At 46.0% G+C, this 19,894-nt stretch overlaps 2 protein-coding genes and 1 non-coding gene across 4 annotated transcripts in view; 1 reads left to right on the top strand and 2 right to left on the bottom strand.

Moving 5' to 3' along the window:
- The window catches only part of LOC142213222 (sodium/calcium exchanger 1-like), a 51,683-nt gene extending 46,535 nt beyond the window's left edge, over positions 1-5,148 (bottom strand). Inside the window, exon 1 of one of the 2 annotated variants that reach the window (XM_075281487.1) lies at positions 5,011-5,148. The gene's annotated coding sequence lies outside the window, so the exon portion shown is untranslated. Of the gene's footprint in view, positions 1-4,826; positions 4,931-5,010 lie in introns of those variants that run through there. The other variant, XM_075281488.1, reaches the window with a different exon arrangement.
- Positions 5,149-14,480: 9,332 nt separating this feature from the next.
- Positions 14,481-14,552, bottom strand: TRNAQ-UUG (transfer RNA glutamine (anticodon UUG)). Its single transcript has one exon. It is a non-coding gene; the product is annotated as a tRNA-Gln (tRNA).
- Positions 14,553-15,080: 528 nt separating this feature from the next.
- On the top strand, positions 15,081-19,305 carry LOC142212558 (putative oxidoreductase YtbE). The gene is made up of 2 exons (XM_075280518.1): positions 15,081-15,113; positions 16,354-19,305. Exons 1-2 carry the CDS (start codon positions 15,098-15,100, stop codon positions 17,211-17,213), a joined length of 876 nt encoding a protein of 291 aa, XP_075136619.1. The 5' UTR covers positions 15,081-15,097; the 3' UTR covers positions 17,214-19,305.
- Positions 19,306-19,894: the final 589 nt, after the last annotated feature.

Raw genomic sequence — 19,894 nt, 5'->3', positions numbered from 1 at the left:
AGAGAGCTTTTGTGTCGTTGCATCTAAAATGCCAACGTAAAAACTGCCTTGTGCTAAATCAGGCCACACTATAGAACGTGGCAATGACGCCGTAATGTGCCCACCGATACCAGATTCCTGCATTGTTAATATACTGGGCATTGGAAAAGTCTGCCTGGTGTAACCCCTGACCAATGTCGGAACGGCTGGGTAGACATACACTCACATGGAAATTATACTTTAACAAGGAGGTGAAACTGCAGGATATATATACACCACAGGCGAACTAGTCTAAAAAAAGGCGCCCCTGAGAAGAACATAGCCGGAAAAGGGGTAGATCCCATCAAAAATACTGACATGTTCTATTTTTGTCAGACCCATTGACTTACATGGGTTCTATAATGGCCATGTTGTTGTGTGTTCAAAAATGGTTGTCGCATAGCCATTATTCAGCGCCATGTGAATAAGTCCTGTCCATGGACTTGCACAGTCGGCTATGGCCGTTGAAAAATGAAGACCCCTGCACACAACCAAGTCTGCCGTCTGGAGTGGGGGACGATTTTGCAGCAGAATGCACTTGAATGACACTCGGAGTGACATGTGAGTGTCATTTGAGTGCCTTCCAGAGCGTGCAATTGCATCGGGTCCAGGAGCCTTAGGGGGCCCATAAGCACTAGTATCAGTATTGAGATTGCAGCTTCCATCTGGCCCGTAAGCCAAGGAGACCCACAGATTCCCCTAACCACACTAAGGGCCTCTTCACACGGCTGATACGCTGGCTGCTTTAGAACGTGTAAACGTTCCGTAGCAGTGGCGTCTAAAAGCAGATCGCATTGTTTTCTATGGGAGCCGGCAGACGCGCGCTCGCCATAGAAATTAATGGGCTGCTTTTTCCATTCATTTCTATGGGGAGCGCACGTATCCCGGCTCCCATAGAAAACAATGGGAACTGCTTTAGACGCCGCTGCTACGGAACGTTTACACGTTCTAAAGCAGCCAGCGTATCAGCCGTGTGAAGGGGCCCTAAGGTGGATTAAACTCCTTATCACCCGTAACCATCGCTATCAAGAATTCACTGTAGATATGAGGTAGGGGGCCACGGACAAAAGTTTTCGCTGGGGCCCACAAGACTTAGTTAAGTCACTGGTGCCTTCCATGATGCATTCACTACGATGGGTCTTCTGTTCTGATGATATGGAGCAGGATAGGACCAGATCTATGATTATTGGAATGGAACAGAGCATCAGACGGCCCCCGGGGTACCTCGGCCTACACACTTGGTCAAGTGCATTAGGCCTGAGTTGGAAACTGTTCTCCTAGTATTATATTTATCCATGAAGCTAGGAGTCCCTTCTTTTCCACGACTCGACAGCACAGGACAGTAGGGACAACTTCATGGAATTAGGGAATCCTAGCATCATAGATGACTATGGTCCTGACTCAGAGTTTGATCTGGGAAATATGGCTGATGTCTGGTTTGCATCTTATGGACCCCAGACTAGGAAATACAGTCAACGTCATCTGTATATCATGAGCCGAACCCACCATGTGTAGCTAGTGTAAGGGTGTGAACCTAGAGGGCGCTGTAGAGCGACCCAAAACAGGGTTAAAAAGGACTCTGACCACACCCATGAGAAAGAAAGGGGCTCAACTCCAGAGGGAGTGCACACAGCAGGAGAGTGCTGCTGGTGGCCTGTAGGAGCAGGTGGACTGGACCAGTTGGAGACAGACAGGAGGTCTGTCCCAAGAAGACTGGTATCCAAAAGGAGCCCAACTCCAGAGAGGGAGTGCTGCTGGTGACCTGCAGGAGCAGGTGGAAGGTGGACCAGTTAGAGACAGACAGGAGGTCTGTCCCAAGAGGACTGGATTCCAGAAAGGACTTTGAGCCAGACTGGGGAGAAGAAATGTGAGAGTATCTTACCCCATTAGACTAGTGAGGGTTCAAAAAGTGAGATAGTGCCCTGTGTGTGGGTTTTTTGCACCTGTGTAAGCTGAATAAAGCCTCTTATTTTGGATTGCATTACCCGATGTGCTGTTTATTTGACACTCAGCACCACCAACACCTCTGTAAATCCAGGAAAACCTGCTTACCTTTGATGCTAAATTACCCCCAATTGTCACACTAGTCTTAGATGAAGGAAAGTCTAGTTACTACTTTGCTATGGTCAGCTCCAGTAACCATTTAGAAGGACTACATTGGGCTATAAATGGACTCGTTCATCATTGCACCATCTGAACAAGGTAGCAAATGCCCATTTGTCAACTGGTCACATCTATTACACAAGCCTAAAAAATATTGCTATTGAAAGCAAATCGTCAATATTAGCAATCACTCATCCCCATAAAAGCAATGGAAAGGCCCTTTAAATGATCACCAAATGACATGTCTGCCTGTGTAAAAGGACCTTTGTACTAGTAGTATATCCTGCAAGTATCGGTAATAAAGGTCATTACATTGTGGGGGCTTCCCATGTAAACACAGACCCTGTCACCCCAGAATGGATCTGCCCTGGCTATAGTGCATGCAACATCTGCAGAGAACATCAATGCAACAGAAGCTACTAGTAGATAAATATGTATATATAGTATATATAAGTATGGACAATAATCAACAGAAGATCCCAAAAACAAGAGGTAGCTCTCTAGAATTGAAGAAAAATGTGTTTATTCACCCAATTGCTGCAACATTTCAGTCCGTATCATTAGAATCCAGATGGACTGAAATGTTGCAGCAGTTTGGTGAATAAACACACCACTTTTTCCTTCAAATGTGGAGCGCTGCCTCTTCTTTTTAGAAGTGTCGTCTACACTGGACCTTTAGAGGATTATTTGCACAATGTTTCTCTGCTGACAGGCTGATGTGTTTTGAAGAGTCAATCTATAATAAAATAGATATTTTAGTGGAAAAAGATCCCTAAGACATAAGGCAGGAGAGGATAGATAGATAGATAGATAGATAGATAGATAGATAGATAGATAGATAGATAGGAGATAGATAGATAGATAGATACGATAGATAGGAGATAGATAGATAGATAGATAGATAGATAGATAGATAGATAGATAGATAGATAGATAGATACTACTGGCCTCCTATGCCCATAATAAGTTACATGTTATACTGAATCTTTTCCCATAAAGCTATATATCAATCTCATTAGCTCCTCTTGCTCTATAACATGCTGTCTGAAGATCATACACCATGTTCAGTGTCGCCGATTCCCTTTAGTATACTTGAAGACATACAAGGTAGCACTGACATCGTCCTAGAAAAGTCTCTATGCAATTTCTGTAGTATATGATTGGAAACATAACCCTAGTATTGCTCTTGACATGTCTGGTTTAGTAAATACTTGCCCATGAAATAACAGTTTTGGAGCATAACGCTAGGTTGTGTTGTCCCTCTGTTATTCCTCCTGGAAATTTATGAATATATTGACAACTGGCTATTACCAGTTAGGGGGTGTTCCTGCAGACTGTGACGCACGTTGGGACCCGCCCCATTGGGACATGCTAACATCTAGTTCAGATTTTAGGAGGAATAACAGAGGGGTGGCACAGTGCAGATTTCTGCAGAGAGAAAATGCTCCACGTTTGGTATTCACGTAGATAGTTCAGGAGAGGTAACACATCCTCTTTAAACTCCAGGTCCACTTTGGGTGATGCTATAGTAATATGTTAAGCTATGTTCACATCTGCCTCCCAGGCAAAAAAAAAATTCTACAAGCCTGACTTTTTTTCTGACAACCTCTGTACAAAAAAAATAATGGACAGCCAACAGACCCCATTATAGTTAATGGGATCCCTCGGGATCCATTGCTGTCCATCATTACACGCAGGGTTTTTCTGGTCCTGTAATAGGTCAGAAGATCGGAGATAACTCCGGAGATGTGAACGTAGCATGAAGGGGTTGCATAACTAACAAATCCCTAATATGTACCTAGTAATGGATACGGTCAATTTACAAGCATGAGAGATCCAAATGCTTGGAGAATACATAATCCCCCCAGATTTAGTGTCAGCCTAGACAGGAGAGCGTTCAGCTGATGAATTTGCCAGCGACCACGGATGACTTTATATTCCCCGCAGCCCCGAAGGCTTATTATAGAGAAGGTTTTGCGTCGAGCCGTTCCAATAATAGAAGAATACAAGGTAATTGCTGTTTGTGCAATTCCCTAATAGACACGGAAGACGCTTTGACATCGCACCTAAGGAAATCTCCTCTCCGGTGTCACTTTGGATAGGAAAAAAGTAAGTAGTGGATGTCATTCCCTAGCCATGCCCCATCCCTAGGATATGGAGTACAAGCCTCTCTGACGCTGATAGACCAAGTGAACCCACATCTTTTTAGGAATGATTCATACCCCAGTGCCCCTCGCCTGATGCTGGGTGACAGATAGAATGATTGACAGCTGTCATTCTACCTGATGCTCTGAAACGATCCCCTCTCTGTGCCATAAAACTGAGCTATGACAATTTCTCCTCCACCCCGATCATTTATGTTATATTTCCATCTCCGAACTTCAGGATTTGATGCCATAAGGCCTTTTTTTTCATTCCTGGTCCTATTTTTCCTTTACATAATAAATTCTGTAATCCTCTTTCTTTCCGCCTTGTCCTATTTCTTGCAGAATTTCATTCTCCCAGCTATAAGTTGTTTCCTTCCTTCCCTTCTTTCTTCCTTTCCATTCTCCTTAGTTACTATCTTCCCTGTGTGTCTGATCCTACTGGGTCTTACAATCCCTGCTCATGTCCCTCTTTTTCCTGACCCATGCTCGTAGCCTGGCTAGTTGTATTCTCTACTCGTGCCCTCCTTCCATGTGTAATAGCCAATTGCCCCCTCTCACCTTTTTCCTTCCCGTCTTGAGCCCGGTATGTGCACCTGCCTTTCTTCCCCACGCGTTTCCTCAGTCATTCTCATAATACCGGGGGCTTATTGATTCACTTTCCCCTCTCCACTCATTCTACTGCAGACCTCCTCCCTACCCTTCCACTCTTCCCTCTCCCCCCAAATTTGCAAAGAGTCGTCACCTTGTGAATCCACCGTTGTGCATCTTCCTTTCAGCTCCAAGGCAAGCTGGCGTGTGTGAGAACACGCATGTGTGAAAACATAAGTCTGCTGGCATGTGAACAGGCATGAGTGTGCGCGTCTGTGTCAATGCTCGCACAAAAAAATCTCGATGTCCCTGTATACTGCAGCTATAAGCGTATACACACTGCACTGTGATGGGAGAGGGAGAGAGAGAGAGGGGAGGGGGAGAATGTGTGAGATAGAGGAGTGTAGAGAGGCAATGAAAGAGACAGAATATATATGTGTGTGAAACAGAGGGAGGTGAGAAAGGAGACCAGATATACGAGAAAAAGAGGCGAGCGTGGGAAAAGAAGAGTAAGACAGTATGGAGATTGTCATCTTATATCTACATCTCTCTCACTTCCACAAGCAATATAATGTACATAGACACACTTGCAGGAACATATGTCATTTCCATGCATGTCGAACAATATGGATGTGCAGTGAGGTAAAGCATATACACGATACGGGGGGTAGGCTGCAAATACCTAATACTAAACATATGCATACTAATATATCCTTTATTATACATGCAGCAAATGTCCATCTGCACAAGGCGAAATTCCAAACCAGCTTACCAATGAGAACATTTTCCAGTGATAGCGACTGTAGAAAGCGTGACAGGATTTATATCAGAAATTAATCCCATGCCGCCAGAGCATCACTTAACCTCTCACCTGCCAGAACATGACTTAACCTCTCATTTTCCCTGGCATGCTTTTCATCTCGCATCTAACCCATGGCTGTCCCCATTGACTAACCCCTTATTATCAGCCTATTAGGTATCAGTATACGCTGGATATAGCATACAGTCCTTGCATAGAGAACATGTGAGGATGAGGGTTGTGATACAGTTGGTAGTAGTACTGTGAACCGGCTACACATGCAAATACCTAGGGAGTTGTACACAGTGCTGAATGAGCCATTTATCCAGCTGTGATCTGTGCAAGCCGAGGTAGAAAGTGCACTCTGGAGAGGCGTAAAGGAGAGAGGGGCGGGGTAGTAGTTGGGTATGAGGTTGTAAGGGAAAGGGTGCGAAAATCGAAGAATATCATTTCATAGTGTGATATTTGAGACATGTTATACACACCAGTATGGAGAAACACAAAAGATTCATGTTAGACATTAGATTGAAGAGCATTCTAGAGTTCAGGTGCAGCACAGGAGAAACCTTAGGGTGCATTTACATCAATGTCCAGAAGAATGGATCCCATGGACAATAACAAATCCCTAGACAGCCTATTGACTATAATGGGATCCATCGAGTATCCATTATTTCTTCCCTGATGAAGAAGTCAGCATACAGGAATTTTTTATCCTTGGCTTCTCATGGACTCTTCATGAGACAAACTCCGTGACCATAACCTGAGAGATGTGAATGAAGGTCTTACCACAAGCTAGAGCCAGTCTTTATACACGCCTTGTGGACAGCTCATGGTGCTGGTTTGGGGGAGAAAACAGCCTTATTTCTCTAATTCTGAACTATCACTTTAAGATTACCATAAGACATAACAGTTATGGTGAAATCTTTCCTGCTTGGTGCAGTGCCCATATAGTCAGGACACCACGCCGATTATAGAGAATTATGCAGCTGCTTAAGGACAACACAGTCCTCTCCTTCTCCTGACCTGCACTATTGTCACTGCAGCACATGAGAAAGAAACTGACTGAGATTATACTAAGACAAAATAAGCGTTGTACTAGACATCAGGAATATAAATTTAACACCTTCACCATCCCAGACCACCAGGGATATTGCCATTACCCACCTTCAGCACCCCATACGATCAGTGATATTGTCATTAACCATCTTCAGTATCCCAGACTACTAGGGAAATAGACATTAAACATCTTCAGCACCCCAGACTACAATGATATAGCCATCAACCACCTTCTGCACCCTAGACTACCAAGGATATTGCCATGAACCACCTTCAGAACCCCAGACCACCAGGGATATTGCCATTACCCACCTTCAGCACTCCAGACAACCAGGGATATTGTTATTAACCATCTTCAGTATTCCAGACTACTAGGGAAATAGACATTAAACATCTTCAGCACCCCAGAGTACAATGATATAGCCATCAACCACCTTCCACACCCTAGACTACCAGTGATATAGCCAGGAATCATCTTCAACAACTCAGACTACGAAGGATATTGCCATGAACCACCTTCAGAACCCCAGACTACCAATGATATAGCCATTAATCACCTTCAGCACTGCAGGCTACTAGGAATATTGCCATTAATCACCTTCAGAACCCCAAACTACTAGTGATATAGTTATTAACCACCTTCAGTACCCCAGACTGCCAGTGATATAGCCATTAACCACCTTCATTACCCCAGACTACTAGGGATATTGCCATTAACCACCTTCAGTACCCCAGACTACCAGGGATATTTCCATTATCCAGCTTCAGTACCCCAGACTACCAGGGATATTGCTATTAACCACCTTCAGTACCCCAGACTACCAGGGATATTTCCATTATCCAGCTTCAGTACCCCAGACTACCAGGGATATTGCCATTAACCACCTTCAGTACCCCAGACTACCAGGGATATTTCCATTATCCAGCTTCAGTACCCCAGACTACCAGGGATATTGCTATTAACCACCTTCAGTACCCCAGACTACCAGGGATATTGCCATTACTCACCTTAGGCACCCCAGACTACCAAGGATATTTCCATTAACTATCCAAGTTCCCCAGGGAGTTCCCATTTGAATCATCCAATAAATCATGCAGTACCATGTGGGCGATGTATGACCATATTATCTGACTACTGTATCATTTATGCAATTAATATTTCTCCAGTCTTTTAGGTCTTAATAGCCAAACCATTTTTTTGTGTTTTTTGACCTCATATACCAAGACCTATAGCTTTTTTTATTTTTCTGTAAGAGACTGGAGCGCAAGAGACTCCGCACTATTCACTGCAATTGATGTAGAAAGTCAGTTGTGGTGGAATACATCCCATTATTAACCGCTGTAGAAAGTCTGTGTTTGTATAAGTGTTTCAAGGCGTTGTCTAAGATCTCATGTGTTTTGGATATTGATGACCTATCCACAGGATTATTCATCAGCATGAAATTGATGGTGGTTTGACACATGGACCCCACGCTGATCAGCTGATCCGGCTGGCGCAAGCAGTCTTTACTCTCTTATAGGTGCTGTCCAATATGGCAAAACCATTTATTTAGTATTTCTAAGTCCCTTTATGTAGACTTTAAGCAAGGTGCGAGAAGGTTCGGTGATCAGGGTGGAATTTGTAGAATCTAAAAATTCTGCTTCAGCAATTCAGAATCTGCTGTGGAATTTGCAAATTCTGCTTCAAATTCTCTATCTGCCATAAGATCGAGCAAAGATTTGCATCTATTTCTCATATGGTTTTATATGGAATTTGGATATGATTATAAGACGTTCTGACTCAAATCTGATGCATGTGAAATGGCGCTTACAATCTGCGTCAATTTAACAGCCATATTTACACCATTTTATGGCGCGGGATATATTGATCCATTTGTTAATAGTGTTTTGTTACCTTGCAGCTACGGCCGCCGATGTCCTACTGTACTTAATAGAACTTTTGTGACGCCTCTAAAACATCCAAACTAATCCATTGTGGCAGAGCAGCGGCAATGGATGTCTCGTGCTGTAAGTGTAAATGCAGACTCTGCAGTCTTAGATATGTATTTATGTGGTACAGGAGAGAGATAAATAAGACAAATAATGGAGGGCCCCGGGGCCAGGAGACGTACCGGAGCGCTTGTAATGTGGAAGGAGAAGATTAGTAATTTATAGATTGTGGGTGGGAAAGGCTTCCAATTCTGCATCGTCTTATATGTCACTTGTTTAAAGCGAGCTGTAATAAAACTTCCTGTGATGTCTCTTAGTAACAAGGATTCTACATTAGACCTGTTACCTGGCTGCATTGCGAACTATCAAACCATGTAACTGTATATTTCCAGGAATATTCCACGTCCATAGATTCGTTCCTCATCATACACGTGATAGGATTACTTTCATAGACATCTCGATGCCCTTGTGGAACTCTTCAGATTACTTGGATTATTAGGTTTTGTCTGATTTTACAGGGACGTTGTAGGTTCAAGTCGCCAATGAATCATTGGACAAAAGGATATGGAAGAAGAAGGGGCAGTGCAGGGGATACTATGAGGCATACTGTGCACAGGGACCACTATGGGACATAATACTGTGCGCAGGGGCCACTATGGGGGATAATACCGTGCACAGGGACCACTATGGGACATAATACTGTGTGCAGGGGCCACTATGGGACATAATACTGTGTGCAGGGGCCACTATGGGACATAATACTGTGTGCAGGGGCCACTATGGGACATAATACTGTGTGCAGGAGCCACTATGGGACATAATACTGTGCGCAGGGGCCACTATGGGACATAATACTGTGTGCAGGGGTCACTATGGGGGATAATACTATGTGCAGGGGCCACTATGGGACATAATACTGTGTGCAGGGGCCACTATGGGGGATAATACTATGTGCAGGGGCCACTATGGGACATAATACTGTGTGCAGGGGTCACTATGGGGGATAATACTATGTGCAGGGGTCACTATGGGGGATAATACTATGTGCAGGGGCCACTATGGGGGATAATACTGTGTGCAGGGGCCACTATGAGGGATAATACTGTGTGCAGGGGCCACTATAGGGCATAATACTGTGTGCAGGGGCCACTATGAGGGATAATACCGTGCACAGGGACCACTATGGGACATAATACTGTGTGCAGGGGCCACTATGGGACATAATACTGTGTGCAGGGGCCACTATGGGACATAATACTGTGTGCAGGGGCCACTATGGGACATAATACTGTGTGCAGGAGCCACTATGGGACATAATACTGTGCGCAGGGGCCACTATGGGACATAATACTGTGTGCAGGGGTCACTATGGGGGATAATACTATGTGCAGGGGCCACTATGGGACATAATACTGTGTGCAGGGGCCACTATGGGGGATAATACTATGTGCAGGGGCCACTATGGGACATAATACTGTGTGCAGGGGTCACTATGGGGGATAATACTATGTGCAGGGGTCACTATGGGGGATAATACTATGTGCAGGGGCCACTATGGGGGATAATACTGTGTGCAGGGGCCACTATGAGGGATAATACTGTGTGCAGGGGCCACTATAGGGCATAATACTGTGTGCAGGGGCCACTATGAGGGATAATACTGTGTGCAGGGGCCACTATAGGGCATAATACTTTGTGCAGGGGCCACTATGGGGCATAATACTGTGTGCAGGGGCCACTAAGGGACATAATACTGTGTGCAGGGGCCACTATGGGGCATAATACTGTGTGCAGGGGCCACTATGGGACATAATACTGTGTGCAGGGGCCACTATGGGACATAATACTGTTTGCAGGGGCCACTATGGGGCATAATACTGTGTGCAGGGGCCACTATGGGGCATAATACTGTGTGCAGGGGCAACTATGGGGGATAATACTGTGTGCAGGGGCCACTATGGGGGATAATACTGTGTGCAGGGGCCACTATGGGACATAATACTGTGTGCAGGGGCCACTATGGGGGATAATACTGTGTGCAGGGGCCACTATGGGGCATAATAGAGTGTGCGGGAATGAGGGCTAGGGTGGTCGTTGTTTGGTCGGTCACAGCCTTTAGGAGGGGGTGGCTGGGGAGGACTTTATTTCAGAGTTCCCCCTAAATTTTTTTCCTAGTTTACACACTGTATATACATCGTTGATTTGTAGGTTTAGTGTTCCTTTAAAGAACTTCACCCTATCTCCATGATGAATATAGGCATCATCTTCTTACTATTTGGGAGGGGCGAGATAATAATAGGAATGCCACACTTTATAGAGCCGGCTTTATAATGACAGGCATTTACATAATTTTTGGTATTTCATGGCTAAGACTTGATGTCTCCTTAGATTATAGAAGACACTACCAGGTGTATCTCTCTACAGGTGCTTGATGCAGACAGCTATAAGATATATCATAAAGTTGAATATTCCTTTGTGTCCTCTTACTGTATGTGTATAAAGGGAGAGGAAGGATCGCACTTGTATTATTATTTTTATGAGAACACGGGGACTATATGTTATAGAAAGCACAACTACTCCAAACTGTCATGAAATATAATACATCATGGTGTCCAATTAAATAGTGCCGTACCGTGTAATGTACTAATAGAGTCCCTTGGTGTGCCCATATGAGTGATGTCACAGTGTCTTTACAAATACTGCTAGGAATGGGGGGCTCAAGTATCAGCACCAAGTGCCCCAAAAAGCAAAGTACTCAGCAGTGAGCATATAACTCACTTGATGTAATCGCCATTACACAGGCCTGCGTCAGAAAACACAGGTCATACAAAGGCCTGGATAAGGAAAAATGGGGGCCTGACCACTAAGACCCCCACCAATCCCAAAAATGGTTTATCCCACTGTACATTGAGACTGACCACCTGACACTGGCTCTCCCATTCACTTCAATAAGAGCACTGGAGACAGCTGAAGTACAGCACTTGGCTATCTCTAGCACTGCCATTGAATGAATGGGGGCGCCAGTGTTCACCACCAATCAGCCCCATATTCAGCCTGGCTGTGGTCAAGTTGAATTTGCAGTAGAGAAAAGGACCCCTGTTCTTGCTTCATGGCATAACCCCTTAAACATGTCACCCCACAGTGCAGAATTATCATTATTATTATTATTGTTTATTTATATAGCACCTTTAATTCCGTAGAGCTGAATATTATTACCGTATTTTACGGACTATAAGGCGCACTGGACTATAAGCCGCATTGCCCATGAGCGCCTTATAGTCCGTCTCGGTTCATATATAAGGCGCACCGGACTATAAGCCGCAGTCCGGTGCGCATTATATCTTATTGAAAGCGGCGGCAGGCAGACTTTGCCAGCGGCCGCTTAACCCCCCGCGTGCCAGCCGCTTCTATTGGAAGCGCTCGGCAGGCGAGGAGGGGCTCTATCAGCAAAATCATGCTGATAGAGCCCAACCGTAAACGTTAGGTTAAACTACCCCCCCCCCCCCCCCCCCCCGTTTTAAAATAAAAGCCTGAAACAGAATGTGAAACTTACCGAGCGGTGTAGGGTGGGCGGGCATTCAGGCCTCCTCTTCCTCCGATGTTCCGTCCTCCTCCGGCGCTCGCAAGCTGATAATGGCCAGAGCACATGCGCAGTAGAAGCATTATGATATTGCGCATGCGCCCCGGCCATTATCAGCGAGCGCCGGAGGAGAAGGACGGAACATCGGAGGCAGAGGAGGCCTGAATGCCCGCCCGCCCGCCCTGCACCGCTGGGTAAGTTTCACGTTCTGTTTCAGGCCGGCGTGACAGCAGGGCTGCCGGACACTTCCCATTCATTTCTATGGGAGCCGACATGCGAGCGCTCCCCATAGAAATGAATGGACTGCTTTTTTCCATTCATTTCTATAGGGAGTGCTCTCATGCCGGCTCCCATAGAAATGAATGGGAAGTGTCTGTCCATTCATTTCTATGGGGAGCGCTCGCATGCCTGCTCCCATAGAAATGAATAGGAAGTGTCCGGCAGCCCTGCTGTAACGCCGGCGTGTACGGCTGTGATACACGCCGGCGTTCGGTAGTGTGAATGCACCCTTACGGTGCCTTTTATGTATGTATGGAAGCGGCACGCAGTCTTTGCCGCCGCTTCCATCCATATATAAGCCGCACCGGACTATAAGCCGCACTTACGATTTCTGAGGAAATCGTAGGTTTTTATGTGCGCCTTATAGTCCGGAAAATACGGTATATTAATTCCGTAGTGATGAACATTATTATATTAACTCCATGGTGCTAAAAATTATTATATTAATTCCATGGAGCTGTACGTTATTATATTAATTCCATGGTGCTGTATATTATTACCGTATATACTTGCGTGTAAGCCGAATTTTTCAGCACAGTTTTTGTGCTGAAAAATCCCCCCTCGGCTTATACTCGAGTCAAGCAAAAGAAATTTTTTTTTTTGGGAAGGGGGGGGGGTCTATGACCATTCGCAATAGTAATGTATAGAATCTCCCATAAAATAGTGAAAAAAAAAAAAGAAACTTTAAAAAATATAAAGTAAATAAAAGTTGTAAATCCCTCCTTTCCCTAGAATACATGTAAAAGTAGAAAATGACTATGAAACACATACACATTAGGTCTCCCTGTGTCTGACAGTGCCCGGTCTACTGAATATAGGGGATCTGCAGTGCTCCTGTTCCGTCGGGAAGGGGTTAATAGGAGCACTGCAGATCCCCTATAGTCAGCCAGGCTGAATTCCAAGTGGGGGAAAAAAACTCAGTCCTCAAGCTCAGGGAAGGGGCCGACAGACAACCAAAACACCCCCTCCCCTTCCCCAGCAACTACTGCACCCAAAAACTCCGACCATTTTAATTTTAGAAATTTTCCAGTAGCTGCTGCATTCCCCCCCCCCCCCCCCCGGCTTATACTCTAGTCAATAAGTTTTCCCAGTTTTTTGTGGTAAAATTAGGGGCCTCGGCTTATATTCGGGTTGGCTTATACTCGAGTATATACGGTATATTAATTCTGTGGTGCTGTACATTATTATATTAATTCCATGGTGCTTTACATTTGGGGTTTAAATACGGTACACAAAATATACAAAACAAATACAATACTAACAGTGATCGGCTGGCACAGTGGGGTAGAGGGCACTGCCCGCGAGGGCTTACAATCTATGAGGGAAGGGGGGGGGGGGGTAGAGACATAAGATGAGGGTAGCGACAGTTCAGATAGCAGTGCGGTGATAGTGTTATTGGAGGTTGTAGGCCTTCCTGAATAGGGGAGTCTTCAGGGCCTTCTTGAAGCCTGTGATTGTGGGGGTCAGTCTTATGTGTCTTGTAAGGAGTTCCAGAGTATGGGGGATGCACAGGAGAAGTCTTGGAGACGGTTGTGTGAGGAGCGGATGAGAGCAGAGCGGAGTAGGAGGTCATTGGAGGATCGGAGGTTATGTGTGGGCAGGTAGCGGGAGATGAGGTCAGAGATATATGGAGGGGACAGGTTGTGGATGGCTTTGTATGTCAGTGTTAGTAACTTGAACTCTATTCATTGGGCAACAGGTAGCCAGTGGAGGGACTGGCAGAGGGGAGCAGCCGATGAAGATGGGGGGGGAATGGTGGATTAAGTGAGCGGCACAGTTTGAGGTGGACTGGAGGGGGGCGAGAGTATTGGCCGGGAGGCCACGGAGAAGGGTGTTACAGTAATCTAAGCGGGAGATTATGAGGGCCTGGACGAGCATCTTTGCAGTTTCTGGGCTGAGGAAGGAGCGGATTTGATGGATGTTCTTGAGTTGGAGGCGGCAGGAGGGGCTGAGAATTTGGATGTAGAAATAAAAACACTTCAGGTTCCACCGAGATTTGAACTCGGATCGCTGGATTCAAAGTCCAGAGTGCTAACCATTACACCATGGAACCAGGTGTGAGCCATGTGACCAGGTTTTTCCATGGTCTTTGATGAATCCTCCTCCCCAGTGACTAGTATGGAGTCCGGCAACTTTCCGTCATTGTTCTGGACAGAAATGGCTCAGAAGCTGCGGAATTAGACGCATTGTAAACAGAATTATTCACAAGGTGTGAACACTGCCCTAGCTGTTGTAGGACTGGTTGGTCCGTCACAGGTTCTGGTGCCATGTCAGGCCATGCTGGGAGTTGTAGTGCCACAGCAGGACTAGGTCACTCACACCTCATAATAAACGGCTCCAAACTTCCTGTGTGATTTTTGCCTGACATGTCTTTTTCTGAAGAAACAACCGCATGGAAAGTTTCTCTAATGTGTACACAGACATTAGTATGACACGACCGCAGTGTGGCCACAGCCAGGGCACCACAAAGGGTTAAGTCATCAGCGCACAGCTCCGCCTAGAGGCGGGATCAGCCGGGACGTCACTCACCGAAGGCGGGGCTTTCGTAACCCCGCCCCCTCAATCCACGTGACTTTCGTCGTGCTGTAGTCTGTAGACATGGATAAGCAGGGCGGTAAGTTTCACGAAGGGGGTACGGCATGGACTGTGGGGGGCGCTAGTGGGAGGTGCACTTGTGCAGGATTGTCATATTCCTTGTAATGGGCATCACTGATCCCTTGCTGCTGTCCTGCTCCATAGTACTCCATTCTGGTGCATGAAGCTGTTCTGCAGCAGCTGAGCCCAAAGAAACTGAATTAGGGGGCGACATTATCCTGGTGCAGAGATAGCAGTAGGTAGGTGACATCAAGGAAATAGTACTGGTCTAAGGTGGGGGAGGGGAGTATTAGGCTGTATTCAGACAATGCACTCAGAACTGCATCCGGTTTTTGGTGTAACTTCTGGTTTTACAAACATTAAATGTTTTTCAGCAATAAAAGCTGTGCACCATCTGAATACATCCTTACCAGACCATGCACAGTCCTTGTATGGCAATGATACATCATATGGTAAAAGCCTAAAGAGTTTGAGATCTTTCATACAGGGTTGGTCTGACACCTGGACCCCACACAGATCAGCTGTTAGTGGATGGGTGCTAACAAATTAAAGGAGTGGTGCTGCAATTCCACCAGTGGGAGGGGCCGCTGAGCTGCAGACCCAAAAGGGGGGTCCTAGAACAGCTGATCTGTGCGGGACCTGGGTATAGGACAGATCACATACTGATGACCTATCCAGTGGATAGGTCATCAATATGAAAAGTCAATCTGGTGCTGGACAACCCCTTTAATGTCTCCAAACCTACAATTTTAGCAAAGCTGCCCAACTCTCTGATGGGTATGGGGCCCCGCTGACTTTCCACTTCAAGGGGATGTCAGAAGTAAAGGATTTGGGCAATTTCATTGTGTCCCTATAGAAAAGAAAGTAGTAAGCTATGTTGTAAAAAAAAAAAAAAAAAAATGGAGGAATTGTTCTAGAAAACCGGTTAGAGGAGTGCGTGTCATTCGTGGCACATCCCGTATCAGGTTGTGTATGTTGTTCATGTATGTTTTGTGCATTGCAGGAATACCTGAGACTAGAGATGAGCGAACACTGTTCGGATCAGCCGATCCGAACAGCACGCTCCCATAGACATGAATGGAAGCACCTGTGACGCTGGCCGGCCCCCGGCAATGTCAGCGTCACAGGTGCTTCCATTCATTTCTATGGGTGCGTGCTGTTCGGATCGGCTGATCCGAACAGTGTTCGCTCATCTCTACCTGAGACGTCTTGTACGATTTCTTTTGTTCTTATGGATTGTGATTTCTCTTCCCCTGCAGATCAGCAGCAGACGGTGACCCTTAATAATGGGGTGACCATGCCCCTTCTTGGCCTGGGCACATTTCGTATGAGGGGACTAGAAAGTATAACCCAGGCTGTAGATGCCGCGTTGGAATATGGCTACCGTTCATTTGATACAGCTTCGGTCTATCGTAATGAGTCCGATCTCGGCCAAGCGTTGCGCCAGCTGCTGCCCAAGTACGGCTTAAGTCGCTCGGATATCTTCATTACCAGCAAGTTATCACCTTCAGATTTAGGCCCCGGGGCCCGTGATGCCTGCTTGAAGAGTCTGTCTGATTTGGGTTTGGATTACCTGGACCTCTACCTCATTCACTGGCCGGGGAAGCAGGGCTGGCGAAGCGACGATGCCCGTAACCCGGCTATTAGAGAAGAGACCTGGAAGGCCTTGGAGGACGTGTATCAGACTGGCGCCATAAAGGCTCTAGGTGTGTCTAACTATACAGTGGCTCACATGGCACAGCTCTTAGGATCGTGCAGAGTGCCACCCGCTGTTCTACAGGTGGAATTTCACCCGCGCCTCCCGCAAACCTCTCTTCTCAGTTGGTGTCAACAAAATGGCGTTCACCTGCAGGCTTACTCTTCCCTGGGCTGTGGGCATCTTCTGGAAAACGTAGAAGTATGCAAAGTGGCGAAAGCACACGGGCGCACTCCATCCCAAGTGTTACTCAAGTGGGCTCTACAGCAAGGTGTCGGGGTTATTCCTAAAGCTTCTTCGTCAGTCAGAATAAAGGAGAATTTTAACGTCTGGGATTTTGAGCTGAGTAGTGAAGAAGTCGAACTCCTAAAAGGCGATGGCACCGAGAAGAAATACTGCTGGGATCCTACTGGGGTGGCCTAGGACCAGCAGACTGGCAGGAGGTTTTATTCTTATGTCTGTTGGGACTTGGTGACGGGTTTTTTTTTTACTATAGGCCAAATATACGGTATCATTTTGAAATCTTACTCCCCAAGGTCTTATTCACACCCCCACGGATTTGGTGATGATTTTTCTTGAGCGCTTGAACTCTACAGTGGACAGAGCCAGGAAGCAGACAGCTCTGTATACTGTGTAATAGTCAGTGGCGTAACCAAAGTCTTGTGGGCCCCGGTGCAATCTTTTGTCCGGGGCCCCCTCCCTCATCCCTACAGTGAATTCTTGATAGTGATGGTTACGGGGGCTAAGGAGTTTAATCCACCTTAGTGTGGTTAGGGGAATCTGTGGGTCTCCTTGGCTTATGGGCCGGATGGAAGCTACAACCTTAATACTGATGCCAGTGCTTATGGGCCCCCGAAGGCTCCTGGGCCCTGGTACGACTGCACCCCCTTTAGTCGTACTTTATTATTGCAGCTCTGCTCCATTTACTTGGAACAGGCACTACACAACCGTGCAGGGAGACATTGCTTCCGGTTCCGTCCACTGTTTGGTTAGCCAAAAAGATTCCAGCACTCAAAATAGCATGCAAGAAAATTTCCCATTTATTGGCAATCCAAAAATTGACATGTGACGTTTCGGTGTCTCGGACCTTCATCAGACATCAGTGCTTACAACTGTCCTCTTCCTGATCCCTCCTGCGCAACGTTGTCTGATGAAGGTCTATTCATAATCCCATTGCTGCAGGGGATGACAAGGTGCACGTCGCCTCATAAATAATGCGCACCCTCCACCAGGCCGTGCACCCTGCAGGCCCTTGCCATGCCCCCTGTTTGGAAATGGCAGTGCAGAAATTAGATTTTTAATAATAATCCTGCCCCTGTGCATGGTGCAACCCAAGAACCTGGGGGTCATTTTACAAAAATGAAGAGGGGTTTGGCAATTGGACAAGCCGAAATACTAAAATCTTGTTTGTCAGTATGTGTGTGAAATTTTTATTGTGCACCGAAGGGCGGCTTTAACCAAAAAGTTACGTCATGTTGAAAACAAGTGTCAAAACCTGCGAATTGATATTAACTGCAATTGTATGTGGTAATGGATTTAATTAAGGATAATTCTTAGTTGTGATCTCTCTTGTTCTGGTGTCGCTCCTGTTCACACAGTGTAATTATGCAGGCTGAGAAATATTGGAGGGAACATTTGCAGATCTGTGGGGTGGTGATGCCGGGGGACTGGATTATCCCTTCATATAGAACTTCTCCTGTGCCTATATACTATCCGATTGTAAGCGATTTGGGTGTTGACCCGGTCAGCGAGGCAACGGATATGTTCTGTATGTTATCTCCGCAGCTGCCAGACTGCCTGTAAGGTGTTAGATTGCAAGAACTCTCTGAAATACTTGTTCATCGCCTTCTTTCCCTGCACATTGTTCGGGTCCCTTTAGTAGTGTGGAGCGTACTATATTGGGTGTATTGTCCTTCTTCACACGACTGCAGTTCCGGATCAATGTACGGACACCTGCATTCCTGTGCGCGTTTTTTGCGGCCTTGTGGTACGTATAAGTGTAGGGGATCATACAAGTCTGATTGCAAGACACTAAAAACCACTATGGTTGTGTGAAGGAAGCCATATTACTACGTTTCGTCCTGATCCAGACTCCTCTGTGTCTTATAACTCTTAGATCAGGGTCACGTGGTGAATTTTGCAGTGGGACCCGCCATGCTAAATCCAATGCGGAAATCTTCCTTCCCTATTCCCATTCACTCGCAGAAATAGATCAGGAGGTTTATTGTTCCAGCTAGCAGTAAATTTTTGCAGCAGTTTTCACTGAGGAAATTCCACCGTGTGACCCTAGCCTTAGGGTATATTCACACCAGGCAGATTTATGGCATGAATATCTGCAATTGAATCGATTCCAGTTATCCGAGTGCAGTTGTTTTATACGTCCCCTTGTAATGTACAGACTTTTCTGCAACAAATCTGCTGTGTGTGACCATGCTCTTATGGAACAATTCAATACAGCTGCAGCATTGGATGATACATCAGGACTAAGTATGTGCTACAAACCGCCACGCTGTATACATTTATTAATAAAGATGTTTTACGTTAATGACTCAATGTGTTATTACTCTGTACTCTGAACATTCACATAGATGTGCAGGCAGGTCTTAGGGTGCATTCACACTTCGGATACACTGACTGATTCTGAACGTTGAGGGTGCGTTCACACAATGTAACGTGGAGCGGTCGCAAAATAACGCGGCGTATACGCTCCTATCTCCCATTGAAATGAATGGGAACATCTTGAGTGCGTAATCTGCCGACACATGTATACGTGCCAGATCACGCTCCACGTTACATCGTGTGAACGCACCCTAAAACACGTTCAGAATCAGCGCGTATAAAGCAGATCCCATTCATTTCAATGGGAGCCGGCATATGAGCGCTCCCCATTGAAATGAATGGGCTGCTTTTTTCTCTACAAGCGCTCCCATTGAAGTGAATGGGAAGCGCTCGCGCGTATGGCTCGGAATGAGAGAAAAAAGCAGCCCATTCATTTCAATGGGGAGCGCTCATATGCCGGCTCCCATTGAAATGAATGGGATCTGCTTTATACGCGCTGATTCTGAACGTGTTTTAGGGTGCGTTCACACGATGTAACGTGGAGC

Source organism: Leptodactylus fuscus, chromosome 7 (assembly GCF_031893055.1).
Source record: "Leptodactylus fuscus isolate aLepFus1 chromosome 7, aLepFus1.hap2, whole genome shotgun sequence".
Classification (NCBI taxonomy): Eukaryota; Metazoa; Chordata; class Amphibia; order Anura; family Leptodactylidae; genus Leptodactylus; species Leptodactylus fuscus.
Note: the sequence above shows the minus strand (reverse complement) of the source record. Positions and strands in the feature narration are given on the sequence as shown.